Source organism: Tinamus guttatus, unplaced genomic scaffold, assembly GCF_059628265.1.
Source record: "Tinamus guttatus ecotype Peru unplaced genomic scaffold, ASM5962826v1 Tinamus_guttatus_pri_ptg000260l, whole genome shotgun sequence".
Classification (NCBI taxonomy): domain Eukaryota; kingdom Metazoa; phylum Chordata; class Aves; order Tinamiformes; family Tinamidae; genus Tinamus; species Tinamus guttatus.
In genome coordinates, this window is record NW_028288794.1 from 6,098,562 (window position 1) to 6,115,716 (window position 17,155).

The window sequence follows — 17,155 nt, forward strand, 5'->3', positions numbered from 1 at the left end:
AAAATCTGTAAAGAGAAAAGCTTTAATTAATACATGTGTTCCATGAACTTTTCAAACATTTTAACTTATGTTTAGACACCCCAAAGCAAGAAGCTGCTGCAATAAAAATACTACATTAAGAAACATACTACATTTCACTGAGCATAAGGGGTAAAACAAGGTCTAAGACGACACATTGCAGCAAAACACTGACATAATTTGCACAAGCTGTTAGGAGCAGCTGGGAGACAGAGAAGCGGCTAAAGGGGCAGGTTCTTCACAACCCTTGGAGTTGCACGGATGCTTCCCGAGCACCCCCTAAGCAGCGCGGCGAGGGGCTGGCGTGTCCCCGAGCTGTCCCAGGGCGCACGCGGAGGGCCGCGGAACGCGCGCCGGGCGGCCGCCGCTGCACGGGAGCGCAGGAATCCCGGGCACGCGGCCGGCTGGAGCGCGGGGCCGCGAGTGCCCCCCGCGCGCAGCGGGGCCTTGCGCGAGGATGTGGAAAAACCTGGCCGCAGCAGAGGTCTTTTTCCGAATGACTCAGTTCTGTTTGCATGTTATAACAAAGTGTAAGCACAGAGTAATTTATCTTGGTAACAATACGTGAGATTTTGTAGCATGTGCCAAGACTGGATTCGGCAGTTTTAAGAGATCGTTCCATATTTGCTGCCAGAGGAACAGAACGTCCTTCTCACAGATTTCAAAGTGATAGAGCTCATGCCTGTAGCAAATTTTCAGAAATGCTGTCACCTAAATGACTAATTTGGGGTTTCCTTAGAGTGGTATAAGATCAAAAAGCTTTAAGCTCTTAGCAGGATTGCAGAACATGTGGGATCCTGCAGAACTTTCCACAACTTTTATACAGGATTGCTCGAGGCTCGTAGCTACAAACTGGCACCAGCTTAGACAGGCTAGCTTTACATACCAGCAAAAATTACTGTATATGCAATTAATGCAAGTAAAATTATTAGCATAAACTGAAACAGGGACTGGTTTAAATAAAACAAAACAGGCACCCAGATTTTGTTGTGCTGGTGAAAATTACACCTCCAACTGCACTGCTCAACCTATAGGATCCAATTAAAGTGGGTGTTAGGAGGCTTTTCAAGATGGCATCCATGAGCTTGGAGCATCCGCAATATGTCTAGCGTTACCTGCTAGAAAAAAGCTTTATCCTGGTCTCTGCTGTGGACTAACAAACAAAAACCTAACTTTCCCCCAACTTTGCTGAACATGTAGCTAATTTAATTAAAATTTTGAGATATCACTTGACTAGAAACTTCTACCACCACTTGGTTGCAGCTGTTCTCCAAATGTGAGAAAGAGACATAAAAATATGTTTTTAGATATCGCATGAGACAACATAGAGCCTTTTTCTAAAAACTGCCTGCTTAATACCACAGGCAACAGCTGACAAGACCATGAACCCTTTGACATGTTTATTGAAGGCATCACCTTTTCAAGACAGGAAGCTTCAAATCTACATCTGACTGACAAACACTCTACAGGGCTATTTCTGAGGGAACAAATATTCTCCTTTCCCAGCTTTACAAGTTGGGATAAGATTTATCCATGTGACATGATATAAGGCCTATTCTTCCAGTAGCCTCTCCCAGATTCTTCAGCGATACAAGTGCCTAACCTCTTCCTCTGACCTTTTGTTCTTGTTTCAACCTTGTCATTAGACTTCCCGTCATCTTTTATGCACCCATTTAAGACCAGATTCATCATTTATACCGCCCTGCACACATTTTTCTTTAAAGAGAGCTCAAGAGAAAGGAAATTGGCCGGTCCTGCAAACCAGGAGCATAATGAAGACAGTTTAAATGTTCTGCTGCTTTGCCAGCACCGTTTAACTACCTGCTCTTCAGAAACGAAAGCCCATTTGTGTCTCTCCTTCACGCAGTTACTCCAAGGTAACGCTGCGGATGCAGCATCTCCACCACAGGTGACACGAAACGGGCAAACTTCCAAACCCAGAGACCTCCTAATTGAGGTCCACAACCCTGCAAGTCTTGGTGCACCTGGATAACTATGCTCCAGTGAATACTGGCAGCAGAATTACTCACGTGAGCAATGTTACTCACAGACAAAAACGTACGCACCATGACTAAACCATACATTAGCCAGGGAAGTGGGAACTGCTGGTGACAGACAGTTGCATTGGAGATGGCAGAAGGGCAGAAAACCAAGGGAAAAGAAAAATAAATCCGAAAAATATTCCTGGCCTTTACTATCTGGATTCAAAGTTCTGAAGTGCTGTCAATTTTTTAAAGTTATCATTCACCCAGAAATTCCCCATTCACCAAGAACCAGATTATCCATACAAACAAGTGAATGATTTGGCTTCTGGAAGTTATGCTAACATCGAACAGGATGCTATCCTAACATTTCACAGAAAACTGACCTTAACATTTACTAATACAGTACAATATATGCATAAGAGGCTTACTTAATAAAAGTGAGGACGTTCCTGTTGTGCCAACCCTGCTGTCTGAGAACTCGCTGATTCCTAAACACACATGCAATCCCAGTGGAGCGCCAAGTACACAAGCACTTGCAGAAGCTTCCAACTTATCACCAAGAATCAATCACTTGGAGATGCTACAGTCCCTGGCATACAATAAAGCAATACATTCTAAAGGATGACTCATGGTTTAACCTAGATTTTTCAAGATTCCTTTGTTTTTTTCCCAGAGAAAGTTGAGATTTACACAGCATACTCTTTACACAGATAGCTGTAATTAATGACAACCTAAGGTAGACATACAGTCTCTCTCTTCTAGATGAGAGAACAGACCTGTTTAAATATTACTCCTTGTTTTTGGATGCAAGGTAGTTAATCCTCAATTAGACAGATCAATCCCTCTGTTATGCTTGAGAAAACAACTGTTTAGAGTAACTACTGCATGTGACAACTACATACATAGTTATTAACTTGTCACTGTGTTTTAAAAGATACTTAACACTCTGAGTTTACACAAATAGTTAAGAAAAGAATCTTGTATTTCATTAAACTTCATATTCTTGTACTTCAGTTCAAATCAAGTGCATCTTTCCACCAGCATGCAATACATTTTAGATCTTAGATTTATGTAGTCAGGAGACAAATCCCATGTCATAGGGTTGCTTGGCTGGGGCTTGAATAGAGCCATTACAGCAGCTCCCTTTGGTAGAAGAAATACAGCGTCCTGAAAGTTTATAATCAGTCCTATCATTCCCTAGCAACACAATTTTGCATTCTTAATTGTTACTGTAGCTTAGCATTAAGGAACACTGCATCAACTGTTTTTGTTGCTTAAGAAATAAAAACGTGGCATTTCAGTAACCCAGACTGATGAATATTTGATGAAGTAACTCGATTTGCTGGATATTTCAAATAACTGTATGGGATCTTAGGAAGATAAAGAATTTCCTCCTTCCATTTTATTTCTATGGTTGACATGAGCTTGTAACCATAATTCATTCTCTGCAGAATTTTCTCCTCATAACTCATTTCTACCGGACGTTAGAAGCTGTTCATTTTGCACCCGAAGGAAAAAGACCTAGGACTCATTTGGTAGCATTTACTATGCCGAGTCCCCCCAGCACTCTGCTATCCAGCATCACGGCAAGCTCAGCTCAACACAGTATTAAAAGCTCAGTGCACTGGCAAGTTGGAGGGCACGAGGCTGCAAACCAGGGGGTTCCTTCCTTCCTGCACACAAATTCGCAAAGCATGAGGCAAGAATTGCCTCACACAGATTGTAAAGCGGCTTCAACTCAGGTTTCCCTAGCGCCTATCTGTAAAACTAAAACCTGCACCGCTCATCTTGTGCACCTTCATGTGCACCCAAGATGTTTTAAATATTCTACTACTTTATGCTGTAAATATATTATAAAATATGAATATTTATATTTTACAATTTATTAAAGGAAACAGCTATGTAACTCACTCCTTTCACTTCCTTGGATGGCTCTATAAAGCAGGATTCAGTGCTTCCTTGAGGAAGGCATTCTGCCAACATATTGCCAATAAAGTAGTAGCACACTATACTTGTGCTATCTTAAAATACACAGTAGAATGTGCCAAGTTTCCTTATTTGGCAAAACGATTCATTTGATTTCAAGATCTTTGACCAATCATTTCTAGATCCAAATCATCCTTTGTATTCCAATAGGGCCTACAGTCCTTGAAGATTTCAACCTAGATTCCTGCAGCAGCTTATTTATTTATTTATTTATAAGGTGATTAAATATTGCCTTTTCTAACCGGAAAACAGACAAGGATATCAAGCTATGAGAGCTACTGCAGAAAGTCTTTTTTTAGTAAAAGATCCCTTAATCATATCACAAAGCATAAGTGGACACGATACAAATTCCATGAATACCTTCAAACTAAACATCCTCTAATCTCTGCCAATCTCTCAGGAAGTTAAAATTGTTTCCTAATTTTCTAAATCTGACATAAGAACAGCACTAGAGACAGTAAGACTCCAAGCTAAGCTCTGCCTGCCTGTCTTACACACAAGCAACATCCTCTGTCTGAACATGAGGATTTTGGAGAACTTCTCTTCTACTTTCATTTGAATTTACATAGGCAGCAATGCTATAGCACAAGTGCTCAAGCCTTGTTTACTCGATCTGGGTACTACAGGACAGCAACTATTTTATTTTCACCCTGAGTGTATCAATGCTGGAGACCAAGGGGTTTAAACACATCCCTTTAAATAGTGAACACTTTATTTCAGCAAAATATTAAACTGTTCGCTTCATTTACATTTTGCCTTATTGCAAGGCAAGGAATATATGCAACACTGAGCAAAAAAGATACGGCAGCTAACCGTGCACTCGGGTCTGCAGGGGCAGGCAGCCCTCCTGCAGCGAGCGCAGCTCCCCGCGCTAGGACCTGGCCTGCATTTTGCCAGCGTTTCCGAGCTCTGCCGGTCTCTGCGGGCTCTCCCGACCCTCACCATGCTACAGGTGGGAAAACAAGGAGCCTCCTGCGGACTCACAATTTCAGGCCAGAGTTCTTAAAAAAAATCGCCCCATACTCCCAACAGAAAGCTAAGAGACTTCCAAGCAGGGACCCAGTTAACCCAGAGCTTTCCAACTATTCCTGATTCTGGGATTTAAGCAGCAGAGTAATCCAGGGCTTTCCCACCTGCTCCGTCACTAAAACTCGGAAAAGCGCTAGCTGCGTAGAGGGAACGCGGCGGCTCACAAAAAAAATGAAAAAGGCGGCAAGAGGCTCGGGGAAAGCAAAACTGCAAAAACGCCGACAGGAGAGCAAATGGTCGCCAGGTCACGCGCGAAAAAAGGGGGCGGGGGCGTGGGTCACAGCTCAGAGCGCAACCTGAGGCTCTTCATGCCCAAAACAACGTAAAAAAGCAGCGGGCGCAGGTGAAACCGAGCAGAGCCGAAACTTCCTTTGGGACGGGGGGGCCGGCGAGGCCGCCCGCTCCCGGGAGAGCGGCGCCCGGCTCCGGCCCCCGCGGCGCCGCCGCTCCGCGCCGCTCCCGCCGGCAAGTCCCGACTTGCAGCCGGGGCGGCCGCCAGCTCCGCAGCGGGGCAAGCGGCGCCCGGGCCGCCGGCTCCGCGGCGCGGCCGGCCGAGCTGCGCGGGGCCAGCCCGGCGCTCCGCCGCCCCGGGGCAGCGCGGGGCGCCCCGCGGGGACGGCGGCCGCGCGGGGGGGCGGCCCGCAGCCCGGCGACACCCGCGCCCGCCCCAGCCGCGCGTGTCCCCCGCGGGGCTCCGCCGCGGCCGCGCGCACCCCGCACTCACCGTCGCTGCGGGCGGCGGGACCCGAGCGGCGCCGACCCCGCGCCGCCGAGGGAGGGAGGGAGGGAGGCAGCAGCCGGCACGAGCGCTTCTCCCGCTCCGTCCCCCGCGCTTCCGGTTCGTGTGAGGGAGCCCGGGCGGCCGCCTCCCCCCGGCCGCCCCGCCGCGGCGCCACCCCGCGCGCCGCCCGGCCGCGAGCCAAGGGCCGGGGCCGCGCGGCGCCCGGAGCGGCCGGCGCCCGGCGGCGGGGCGAGGCGCGAGGCCGGGCGGCCGCCCCGGGCCTCCCCCGCGCGCCCCGCGAAGCGGAGTTTTCTCGTCAAGACAAATCGCGGCAGTAAAAAACAGTAGTGGGTGGTAACGAGGTGCCGTGTTTTGAGGGTGCAGCGCAAGCCGGGGTGCGTGCGGACAGCAGTGCACACCCGTCCTGAGCCCCACTGCCCCCAGGGACGGAGGGCAGCGACTCAGCCTGCCCTGGGACACCCTCTTGTGACCCCTGGGCTGGTGGCTCTGGAGCCGGCAGGTGTCCCAATGTGCCCAGCGAGGGTGTTGGAGCGCAGCATCCCGCCACCGCGGCTCGGGATGGAGCCCTGGCCTGCTCCCACATCACTGTGTCACTGCCTAAGTAAAAATTACAATCAAAGTGACCAGGGGTGGTCATTCTTTAATCCCCTGCCCCACTGTTCTGTGCCACCGGGGTGGCATGGTGCGAACACGTGCACCATCTGCTCCAAACGCCCTCGCGGTGCGGGTTGCACTGCCCACAGGTCCTCACGGTGCTGAGGCACTCCTGGCGTGGAGAACACCCTGCAAACTGTATCAGGCTGCCGCACTTGCAGGAAGTGACTCAAAAGCCTGGGGGCAAGCAGGATTGCTGCTTGAGGCAAGCACATCGTGTGTTGTGACGGTGCATTTTTGTTTTCCTTTTTGTATGAGTTTCATGCCAGACTCAGTGGTGCTGCCCAGTGCTGTACCAGGCTCCCCAGCTTGCTCGCGGGTGTCTGCACCACAGATTTGCACTCATCGGAGAATCCCATCACCTCATTAGCTCATATATACCACTCTCTTTCATGTGTGTATGTTTTATATAAATATCATATAAAAATCGGCTGTTGGAGCACAGTAAATCATGAAGAGGTATGCAGCATCACCCTTACTCATATACATTAATTGCACGTCACGAAGATGGATGGTATCGAGATGAGCCACAGTGAAGAACACTTTGCTGGTGAAACGAACACCACCCTTTCACAATTATGAGAGGCTTTTACTCCAGATATGTTATTTTTGCACAGATAGGGCTAGTAAAAAGTTAAACGTATCTGGGAATAAATAAAACATTATTTCAGAGTGCCATAAGAATAAACAAGTAAGTGTTCGGCAAGATCTGAAACAGCGAGTCTGACACATACCTGAAGATGCTAAGTCAGAAAGCAGGAGCTGGTGACTTCACTTCTGCTGTCCCAGGAAATAAGCCAGGACAGGGGCTGAATGGGGCCTGAATGAGGCCAGCTTGCCCAGCTTCATCTGGATAAGGTAATTTCAGGCAATTTTTGTCTGAGCTAAGGGTGTTTGTTGTGAACTGATATGCTGGGAAGCCTGGAGAAGTCTCTAGAAACAAGCGTCTAAAGGCCCACAGTGTAAAATAAAGAGCTAAGGCTAAGAGCAGTCACATGAGACTCACGCTCTGGAGGAGGAGAGGTGCCACATGTTTAGTCTCTTAAATGCGGTGACTAACATGCTTATCCTTCCTGTCTGAGGAAATTGCCGATTAGTCAAATGATTTTAAAATGTATTTAAATAATAAATCACATGATTCATAGGTATTTGCTTCAGAGAGCAGTGTACTTCCATTCAGAGATTTCTTGCCGAGACCATTTTGTCCACACTTGTGTATACCCAGAACCAAGATTTACCATTTTTAACTTCTAAAAGGTCTGGTTGTAGAAAGAAATAGATCGTCCCAGTAGCCCTTGGAATAAAACGTAGATGGAGTTAATATATCTTCCTCCTGGAGCAGGAGCGCAGAGCCCTGCACCAAGAGCTGTCGCAGCCTCCCTGTGTCTACCGTAGGCGGCTGCTCTTGCTCTCCTTGAGGACAGCAGGGCAAGTGAGGGGGAGGCCGCGAGCGCCCTGCACTGTCCAGCCTACTGGGGCACTGACAGGAAACTGGAGCTGTTGTAGCGAGCGTACCCTCTTGGTTTTGTAGTTTGTGTTTTATGATGAGGCTGTGTATCTTTCCTTCCCCCCCCCGCCACTATCATGACAACTAACAAATTAGCTAGGAAGAACAGAACAGAAACTGGAGTTACTAGTGTTTTTGCAGTCGCACATAAACAATGACCCGGCACATGACAATGTTTTGTTTTTCCTCCTCTTTGAGGCAGAAAATTCAATTTTGCTTAGACAACTGAGAAAATTTGAGTTAGCTCTGGAGAAATTCACCCTAATCTCAGGCCTGACACTGAGGTTTCTTCAGTTCATGTGGAGCCGGGAACATTTAAAAGCTAACAAAAGTTATTTTAAAGCCAAAACAATCAGTTGGGGATAAAGGCAGCTCTAGCAACTTTTAATATTAAAGGCGATAGGGTTCGTATAAATTGCCTCTTGGCACCTCACTGCCACACGGGGTGCGCAGTGAAGCCTCCCTGCCTTTGGCCACCGAGCGCCTGGTTTTCCGTGTGCTCGCAGGGCTGCCTGTTCCAATCCCGCTGCCACCGGAGGCGGCCGCAGCCCTGTCCTCTCCTGCCACAACAGCGTCTGAATCCAGGACACCAGGCACAGAGTGGTGCCCGTGCAAAGCAGCGAGTGGGGCCGGGCCGCTGTGGGGAGAAGGAGCACGGACCTGCTCTTTTGGTAGCAGTGGTGCTTTACAACAGCTTCAACTGTACACAGAACTGTGGGCCCAGGTGGTGGGCAGGCAGCTCAGCAGTTTTCACCTCTGCTTCCAGACTGGCTTGACTCTCCCGTCAAGCTTAGTGTGGAGATTTCCTTGAAACACTCCTTGTGCTTCTCAGGGTGCTGTGTCTTGCATGCATTTCTAGCTTAAAAAATTGGCCAGAAAACAAGGTGTCAAAGTGATCCTTTCTTGGAAGGATATAATGCATTGCAATAGAGGGTGCAGGGCAAGTTTTCACTAGCCTCAGTGTAGCTAGTTTGAGCAACACTAGCAGGAAAGCTGTGACAGCATGGATTTCACACAGTTTGCACCACCCGGTTCCCGGTCTGGAACGGGTGTGCAGGAGGCCTTCCCGCTCTGAACTCCCCGTCTTCGTGGTTATTTTCACTTGTGCTGTCCAGATTAAAGTTCGTGCAGGCATGCCTGGGTACGCTGCAATCCCACACCTCAGCTGTCACATTTGTTCTTGTCCGTGAGGGACAGAGACCTGGTGGTAACAGCAGCCAGACCGAGCTGCAGTTGGCCCTTCTGGGAGAGGGAGTCGGAGAGCTCGAGGAGTCCTGCAGCGGAAACCCCAGGAGCTGCCTTTAGACTTGCCTCGTGTGCGTTCTCATTTCATTCCAGCTCTGAAGGGTGGACATGGTGAGAGCTGTGACACTTTCGATTCAGCAGATAAATTTTGGGATTTATGTATTTAACAGCAATTGTTCCTGACTTGAATGGGGGAATAAGGAATTTAGAGCCTCTAGTACCCATTGCACAAAAAACACATTTTTTTTTCTGTTGTTATTTTCTCATCTCCTTTTTGTATTAGAGAGAAAAATGAGTAATCTGTGAATGTATCTATATTGTACATGTATCATGTAAAATTATAAATACATAAGAAAGATTTTAAAGTTATTGGTGTGGCAGAGAAGGCCTGCATGTGACAGGCAGGTTACATGCATTTCCACGTGACTTTTGTATAGCCCGCGTGTGGATCAAACACCTGCTTTGTGCACAATCATTTTCTGCCCTGGCAGGTTACTACTTGTGTATTGTGTTTGTCTTTTGATTTGGCATATGTGAAAAAAAAAAGTGCATTTAATTTCTGCAAAAATGTCAATATCATTAGCAAGGAGATGGTGAGATGGTGATATATTATCGAGAAATATATTTCCTGATTGTTTTATGAGAATGATTTACTAAGCTTTGGCTGGGACCACAATTTCCAGCCGATCATTACACTTAGCTGTAGTCTGGTTACTGTGCTCAGCTACCTTTTACTTCATATTTTTAATTTTGTTTATATATATAGCTCTTGTGCTCCTTCCTACATTAAATGATGTGGTCCAATAGACTTATTTTGCTGTTCTAGTTTTGGTACATCCTTTCTCTAAAATGTAATACAGCTTAACACTTCTTTCCTTGTTTTGGAGTTACACTTAATTTATTGTTGTGCCGGTTCGTGTTTTATAATCCACACTCCTGCAAGCTCCCCCAAAGCAACCGGCCATCGATTTCCCGTTTGCTTTTTCCAGTGGACTGCTTGGTCTTCCTGAGTCTCAGAAGAGACAGGCGTAAATCCACCACCAAGGGAAGAGGCGATCACAGAACTGTCAACAGCTCGTTTAAAGCAGTATGCGTTTAGAGTAACTAACTAGTGACTAACTGTTTGGTATATGTGCCTTTCTTGGCTATTTTCCTTGCATCCTGGAAATTGTTTCCACCATTGTTAGAGAGTCAGTTTGAACTAAAAAGAAAGTATTAGCTCTTTTTAATGATTTACTAGAAACTTAAATTCTTTTCTTGCTTAATTCAGAGTACATTCATTAGAAACAAATCAATATATTGAAGATTACTTCTCTTTCTCTTGGGTCTAGAGAAAAAAGAGGGCTATAAAATGGCTGTGATATTAGACTGCCTCAAAAGAGCCATTATTTCTGATAAATCTGTTTACCTATATCATCTCAGTGCCTTTGCCTGTATTCTAAAAACAGGTGATCAAAAAAAAAAAAAGAAAAAAAAAGGCAGGGTAAATACAAAAGACCAAAGCTCCAAACACGCTGTATTTAGTATTGTTGGACTAAACAGCAGCTAGTTGCGACAGGAGGGGGGAAGAAAAAGCCTGGCGTGAGCCTCTAACAAGTGATCAGGAGCATCACAAAAGAGTTGTACGGCAGGCAGCCAGAACAGGGGAAACATTAGGGCAGGAATTACAAACGGAAGAAAATACTGGATTTCAAACGGGAGCGAGGCAGCAACCCGCCGGTGCGACAGCCCTCGAGGGTCAGCCCCGTGCAGAGGGAGGACATCTGAGGCAGCCGCGCGGCAGCTCCCGCGTGCTCTCATCTGAGAGCATCCACAATGCGCCGGCCGCACTCCTGCGCGGGAATAATGCGCGGAATAACCCGCGAAAGGCCACAAAGAGCCGGCGAGCACAGCCAGCGGATTCGCTCGCCGGCACGGGCAGCGTCTGAAGAAAGAACTATTTAAAAACACGAGAGGTGGTGCTATAATGAGGAAACCATGGGGAGCGGGCGGCTTATTGGCAGAAGTTGATTAAGAAATGGATTATTGTCTGTTAGGGTGTCAGAGTATCCACCGTCACCTCCATCCTCGCTACCCTCATGTAATATATATGTATTTTTTAATCGATATATTCATTTGCAAGCTTTTTTTTCATCGGTACCCTGCTTTATCTGCATTTGAAAGTAAAAGAAAGGGAAAAAATTAAAGATGTCTCGCTGACCCCGGCCATGTCACAACGGCTCTGCTTTCTGTCTCTCTGACCCCAGTGGCCCAGGGCCAGGAAATAAAGGTCAGCTTCTTACCAGTACCCCTGTGTGTCACATTTTTACTAACATGGTGTTTCCAAGAAAAATATCCCAAATTGCGTCAGTCATAACACATTCTGTATGCATTCTCATGGCGTTTTCTGAGATGATTTTGAATTAAAAAAAAATCACTTTTTAATGATGAACCTATTATGAAAATGCCCCTTTGTGGGACCCGGCCTCCGGCTGCCTGGCGGGGCTGGCAGCAGCTCGCCTGCCCGTGACCGTGTAGGTGACCGAGGTCCCTTGTTTCTCCCTGGGGGACATGGGAACGGGCAAGCAGTGGCAGTGGCCACAGAGGGGCTGGTGAGCAGGGCCCGGAGAGGGGCAGGGCAGCCTGGGCGCAGGGAGCTCCTGGCCAGCGCTCACCTTCGCAGAGGCCGCCGGAGACGAGCGGCGCCCCGTCCCTGCAAGCAGAGCTGCCACTCGGCCTCAGCCCACGTCTAAAGCACCTCCGCTGGTGTTTATGCTTGAAGCGAAGATCGGCTCCTAAGGAAGTTTCTGGTTTAGCAATGTTAATGGCAACTTTTTAATCTGGTCATTATTTTCTTTGATTGCTAATACATTGACCTCTGGTGACAGCTGCTGCTTGCGCCCGCTAAACTTTAATGCCGAACACAGTAAAGAACATTATGATTATTTGAAAAGGCAGGGTGTAATGCATTTCAGATTAACAGTGAAAGAAAAGCTATTCAAGATAGCGGTTCACTGCCATATCGCACTCTATGCTGCTTTCCTTATTATCAGTACAAAAAATGAAATGAGAATAGCACATCTTTTAATTTTCCTCCACTATTACCTCTTGATTTGCATTCAGAGCTCCCAGAAGAAATACCACTGAATTCAGAAGTAGTCTATTTAAGCTGCATGGTGTTTAAAAATTGCTGGAAGAGGTTAAGGTACTGTATATTATGCAGTTGACCTCTCTAAGAAGCTATGTTAACAATTTAGACTTATAATTTTCTGCCATTACATTTTGTTAAAATATTTCTTTTTCTTCTTTTCCTTTTTTTAAGCAAAATTCATTATCTCTTTTGATACCCCTGCAGGTTACACCTTCTGATTTATTTCTAACTTACTCTATAAGATTTCTAAATTGTATTTAAACTTCCTGTACTTAAAAGGTTGTTTTGCCGCTGTCTCTTTGAAACAAGGGACTTTTTTTTATCCTTGTCTCTCTCTTTGTACCTGGTCTGCAGAGGCTGTTCCTTGCCAGCATTTTTCTGAAGAGGGAAAAAAAAAAAAAACCCAAACCCTCCCTGTCTAGGAGTCCTGCAAATACATTTGAATTCTTTTATGGTGAGTCTTTATGACTGGGTACAGCTGAACATGGTGCCCAGGCAAAGTCTTTGGATCCTGCCAGTAGGAACTAGCACAGCCTGCTGCTGTGTGGGATTCAGCCTCTGGATCTCACCCGGGGCCTACGGTTGTATCAGGCAAGGGGGCACAAAACCATCGAATCCTACAGCAAAACGTGCTGGGGAGGCGAGAGCCCTGCCTGGTCGCTCTGGGCCTGCTAGGGAGGTGCTGATGCCCCAGTCCTCGCAATGGAGGGATGCAGCCGCCTAGGCCCCGCCTGGATCACCTCCCATCTGAAAGCTGGAGGGCTCTGCCACGGCCACGGCTCTGCCAGGAGAGGAGGCAGGGCAGGGCGCTCGGCCCGTGGCACAGCCCGGCGCATCTGCGCTGTGCGCGCTTGGCCTTGGGCTCCTCCTGCGGCCGGAGGGCATCGCTGCCTTTCCGGAGAGCTTTGCACTGGCCGCCTGCAATGCTGAGGTGAAGCGGGGCCGTGCTACAGCCCAGCAGGGCTGCGGGGCCGCCGGAGCCGGGCCGCACTGCCGCATCCCCAGCACTGTCCTTGGCGCGATGCCTTTCCAAATGATACCTGAGCCTCATGGAGGGCGGGTTGGCACAGGCCAAAATCAAGCCAAGTAGCAAGATAAAAGTTAGGCAATATGGGCAATGAGCAACCCAGTGCTGGCCCCTGTCCCTGTGTTTCCCCTGCTTGCCTGTGTCAGCACGGGGTCTGAGCCCAGCTGAGGAGCCCTGAGGGCAGCAGGTCAGGGGTGTTCCTTCATTAAGGCAGAATCAAGCTGTGCCTCGTAGCCCTGCGTGGAGGCTATACGTGGAGTTTGACATTTTACGGTTTCCCGAGTTCTCATGCTTTCTCTGCACTACTCCAACAGCCACCGCAACTACACACAGCAAGAGCAGCTTGTCAGCAGCCGCCTTCCCGTGGTAAAGTCCATGGCGGGAGCGAGAGGCAGCCGGTGTGCGTCCTGGAGCCCCAAGCTGGCTTTATTCACGTAATCTCTAGGAATGCAGACTGTGATCAGCACCATAGCAACTGCTCGAGACACTTGAATGAGTTAGGTACACAGATAACGGTGCCTGTTATTTATATAGCACCTTTTATTGGAAAATTAAAGAATGCCAGATACCAGTTTCACTGAGATAGGTAAAGTACATTCATGTCTTCATTGGGACAGGCCGTAAAACCCCCATCTGTATCACAGGGATACAGCTACATCGCAGAGGCTCTTTGGCAACCAACAACTGAAGCGGTTAGAGATTTTAAGGAGTAGAAGAATAAACTACGGTTAAAAACATACTAAACAGATGATTAATTGGTCTATGTGCAGAGCCAAGCTGAAACTTGGCAGCTTTATAAACCAGCTAACTCTGAAATAAATGAAAGCCCAGACAACAGAAACAAATCTGGAACAAACAAAATTATGAAGTCACAACTGTTATGAATTGTTTGTAAAGATAAAAATGTCCCACGAATTATTTCTGACCATGTACTCTACTGGATGCTGTGCTTCTGGGAAGATTCTGCATCTGAAAAAGCTATATGAAGTATATCCACAGAGAGATACAGATAGGAATAAGAAATCATTCTCACTTGAAATAATGACACAAGTTTGTCTCTATGGTATTGGCTGGTTTTCCTCTGAATCATCCTGAACTCCTAGTCAGACAGCAAAGCTAAAATAGATAATTTCATCATCCTGCAGAATATTTCTTAACTGTGTAATTCTTTCCTTTGCAGAACATAGGTAGTGAACAGATACATAGCCGTCTAATGTGTTAGCATTTTCCTGGGGGCCCTCAGCTTTTGCAGAACTCAGCTTGTGACTAAAAGGATGAAATTATTTTTTAGGTAAAAAAATAAGACCTTTAAAGTGAATACTGACACCACATAATCCTCAAGCTGTCAAATCCAAGAAAAGCATACTGTACCTCTGAGAAGAAACATAGGTGATGCCAGTGAGGTTCTCTCTCCAGCTTAATGAGGAGATAATAGTTACCACTTCCAGCATTTGCTTAATCAGTTTTATGGCATCCAATGACTAAGAGTGGAGCTGCTACGAATACCATAGGGATGACTTTGCTATGAAAATATCCCTTGGCACTTACCTGACCACCACAAACACCTGCAGAGCAGCAGTGCAGCTATCCCATGGAATATCCAAGCCGAGATATGTGACCTTGGAAGGGAAAAAGCATGTGCCAAATCACCTCCCTCTCATGGTCTCCATATCCCCAGGTGATAGAAGCCGAAAGCAATGGAGTCCCTCCTGAGTGCTACATTAGCCCAGGTGTCAATATCAGTTAGAGAATTGGAGTTGAAATCCTATCCAAGCCAAGGTAACTTGTAGTGTCCATTAGTGCATGAGCAAGACAATTTGATCAGGTAACTGAAAACAAGAATGCATCTTTTCTGCTTTTAAATCTTTTCAATTTATACTCTTTCTGCCGCTGCCTAGGAGGACACGGAGCCTGCTCAGCTAGCCAAAATGACGACAGCGCCGTGTCACCGCCAGACACGCAGCCCTGCGACAGGGACGGCCTGGCTGCGCCCACGGCCGCCAGGCGCGTCTCAAGGGGACGGCGGCTCCCCACAGTGCCCAGGCCCAGCACCGGGGAGGTTTAGTCTACCAGCCGACTCACGGAATCACTACTTGTGCAGGAATGAGGCTGAAAGGACAAGGAGGCCGGTGACTAACCTTTTCTGGCAATTACATTTAATAAGGTACTGCATGTTATTTACAGAAAACTTGCATCACACAATTCCTACATGTAAAATGCACACAAAGTATAAAGACAAAAGCTGTGCTCCCATTACATGCTAAATAAAATAAATAGAACATAATTATTTTGGCACAATAGCTATTACATAAATAAATATTCTAGAACATAATCATTTAACTTTTATTTACAGTCTATTGAAAGTGCAAAACAATTGGCTGAAAATTAAGATATTGTAAATGCTTAAGACCAGAAAATGTGTGTTAAACAGCCACAATTAATTATAGCTGATGCTTAAGGTTTTCATGTCCAGGAAATTATTCTCTTGAGATCTGCTTGTGCATATTGTGCTCTTTTTGAACCAGTCTTTTGCTACCTTTATATTCTTGATTTCAACAACCTTATTCATTCATAATGGAATTTAGTAAAAACCTGGCTCATAGTTTAAAAAATAAGTAAAATGTAAACACAATTAATTTATTTATCATTCAAAATATTTTCTGTCCTATTAGTTTTCTGAGATGGCCACACTGCTCGGAGTAGTAGGCAGTATAATTAAGATTAAAAATTCTTCTGCTTATTATCCGTTGTATTTTAAAGGGAAATACTTTTAAGCATTCTTTGAATGGAGCTATATTCGGACCCCTCTAGAACCTACTAACATACATCTACTGAGGTCAATAGTAGCTTGGCAAGCAAAATAGATGGCCAATTTTGGTCCTGAACTGGCGAATACATCCTAAAATACAGAGTTTTCAATTAGAGAGAAAACCACTATCTCCTTTAGAACTGTTAGGAGCTTTTGCTGCAGGTTTCACTCGCTATTGTACTTTACCTTTTGCCTTTTTACTTTCACTACAAGAAATCATTTAGCACACGTTAAAAGGAATTAGCAGTGCAAAACATGGCCACCCTTACAGCTACTGCATATAAATTCTTCATCAGCCAAAGTTTTCTGAGGGCTGGTACATTGTGCGTTGCCTAAGATCTTACAATATGTTTTTGCTTATTTTTGTAGTGGCAGTGCAGTAGCAGAGGAAGTGAAGTTCTTAACAAGTGACCTTAACTGGATAAAGGATCATTTCCCATCATTGCTTCAAATGTTTATGCTCGACGTGGTTCTAGCCGGTGCGACATCTGTGATAAAGTTCTCTGGTTGTCAATCACATTTAATTGCCGTACATAGCTCCGAACATCCTGATGGTTCTTATTAGCTAGGGCTGCGTCAGGATCTGGGGAAAGAGAAATGATGTAGGATTGATACACTTAATGGAAGAAATGCCTGAACAGAATGCACAGCTCTTCACAAGCTGTCACAGGAAACACCATATCCTGCTGCGTTAAAAAGAAAATGTTTAGAAATCTCTCTTTCTAAAACCTTTCCTTTGTATTTGATAATCCTTCTGGTTACTTCCCCTACAAATTAACTTTTTTTCCCAGATATCCCTGGCTACATTCACTCAAGTTGATGGCCCATGGGTGAGGTTTTATACATCACCTTACCAATCAATAGCTACAAATTATATAGCTAACTATTATGAGTTAAAGCTTCCCATCTACTTTTGAACTAGAAGCATTCACACATGTACAAGACTATATAATAGATTTAAGCCTCCTTTCATGAAATAATTCTATCTCTAGTTCATCATTAAATGTTTCCAACACTGTAGTT

General features: G+C 46.1%; 1 protein-coding gene across 3 annotated transcripts in view; it reads right to left on the reverse strand.

Annotated features, from left to right (window-relative positions):
• Positions 1-15,506: 15,506 nt before the first annotated feature.
• RAPGEF4 (Rap guanine nucleotide exchange factor 4) overlaps positions 15,507-17,155 on the reverse strand; it is a 144,992-nt gene continuing 143,343 nt past the window's right edge. For all 3 annotated transcript variants that reach the window (XM_088527036.1, XM_088527035.1, XM_088527034.1), the window contains one exon: positions 15,507-16,715. In XM_088527036.1, the coding sequence (XP_088383162.1) occupies positions 16,588-16,715 (128 nt within the window). In that variant the 3' untranslated portion in view covers positions 15,507-16,587. The remainder of the gene's footprint in view (positions 16,716-17,155) is intronic.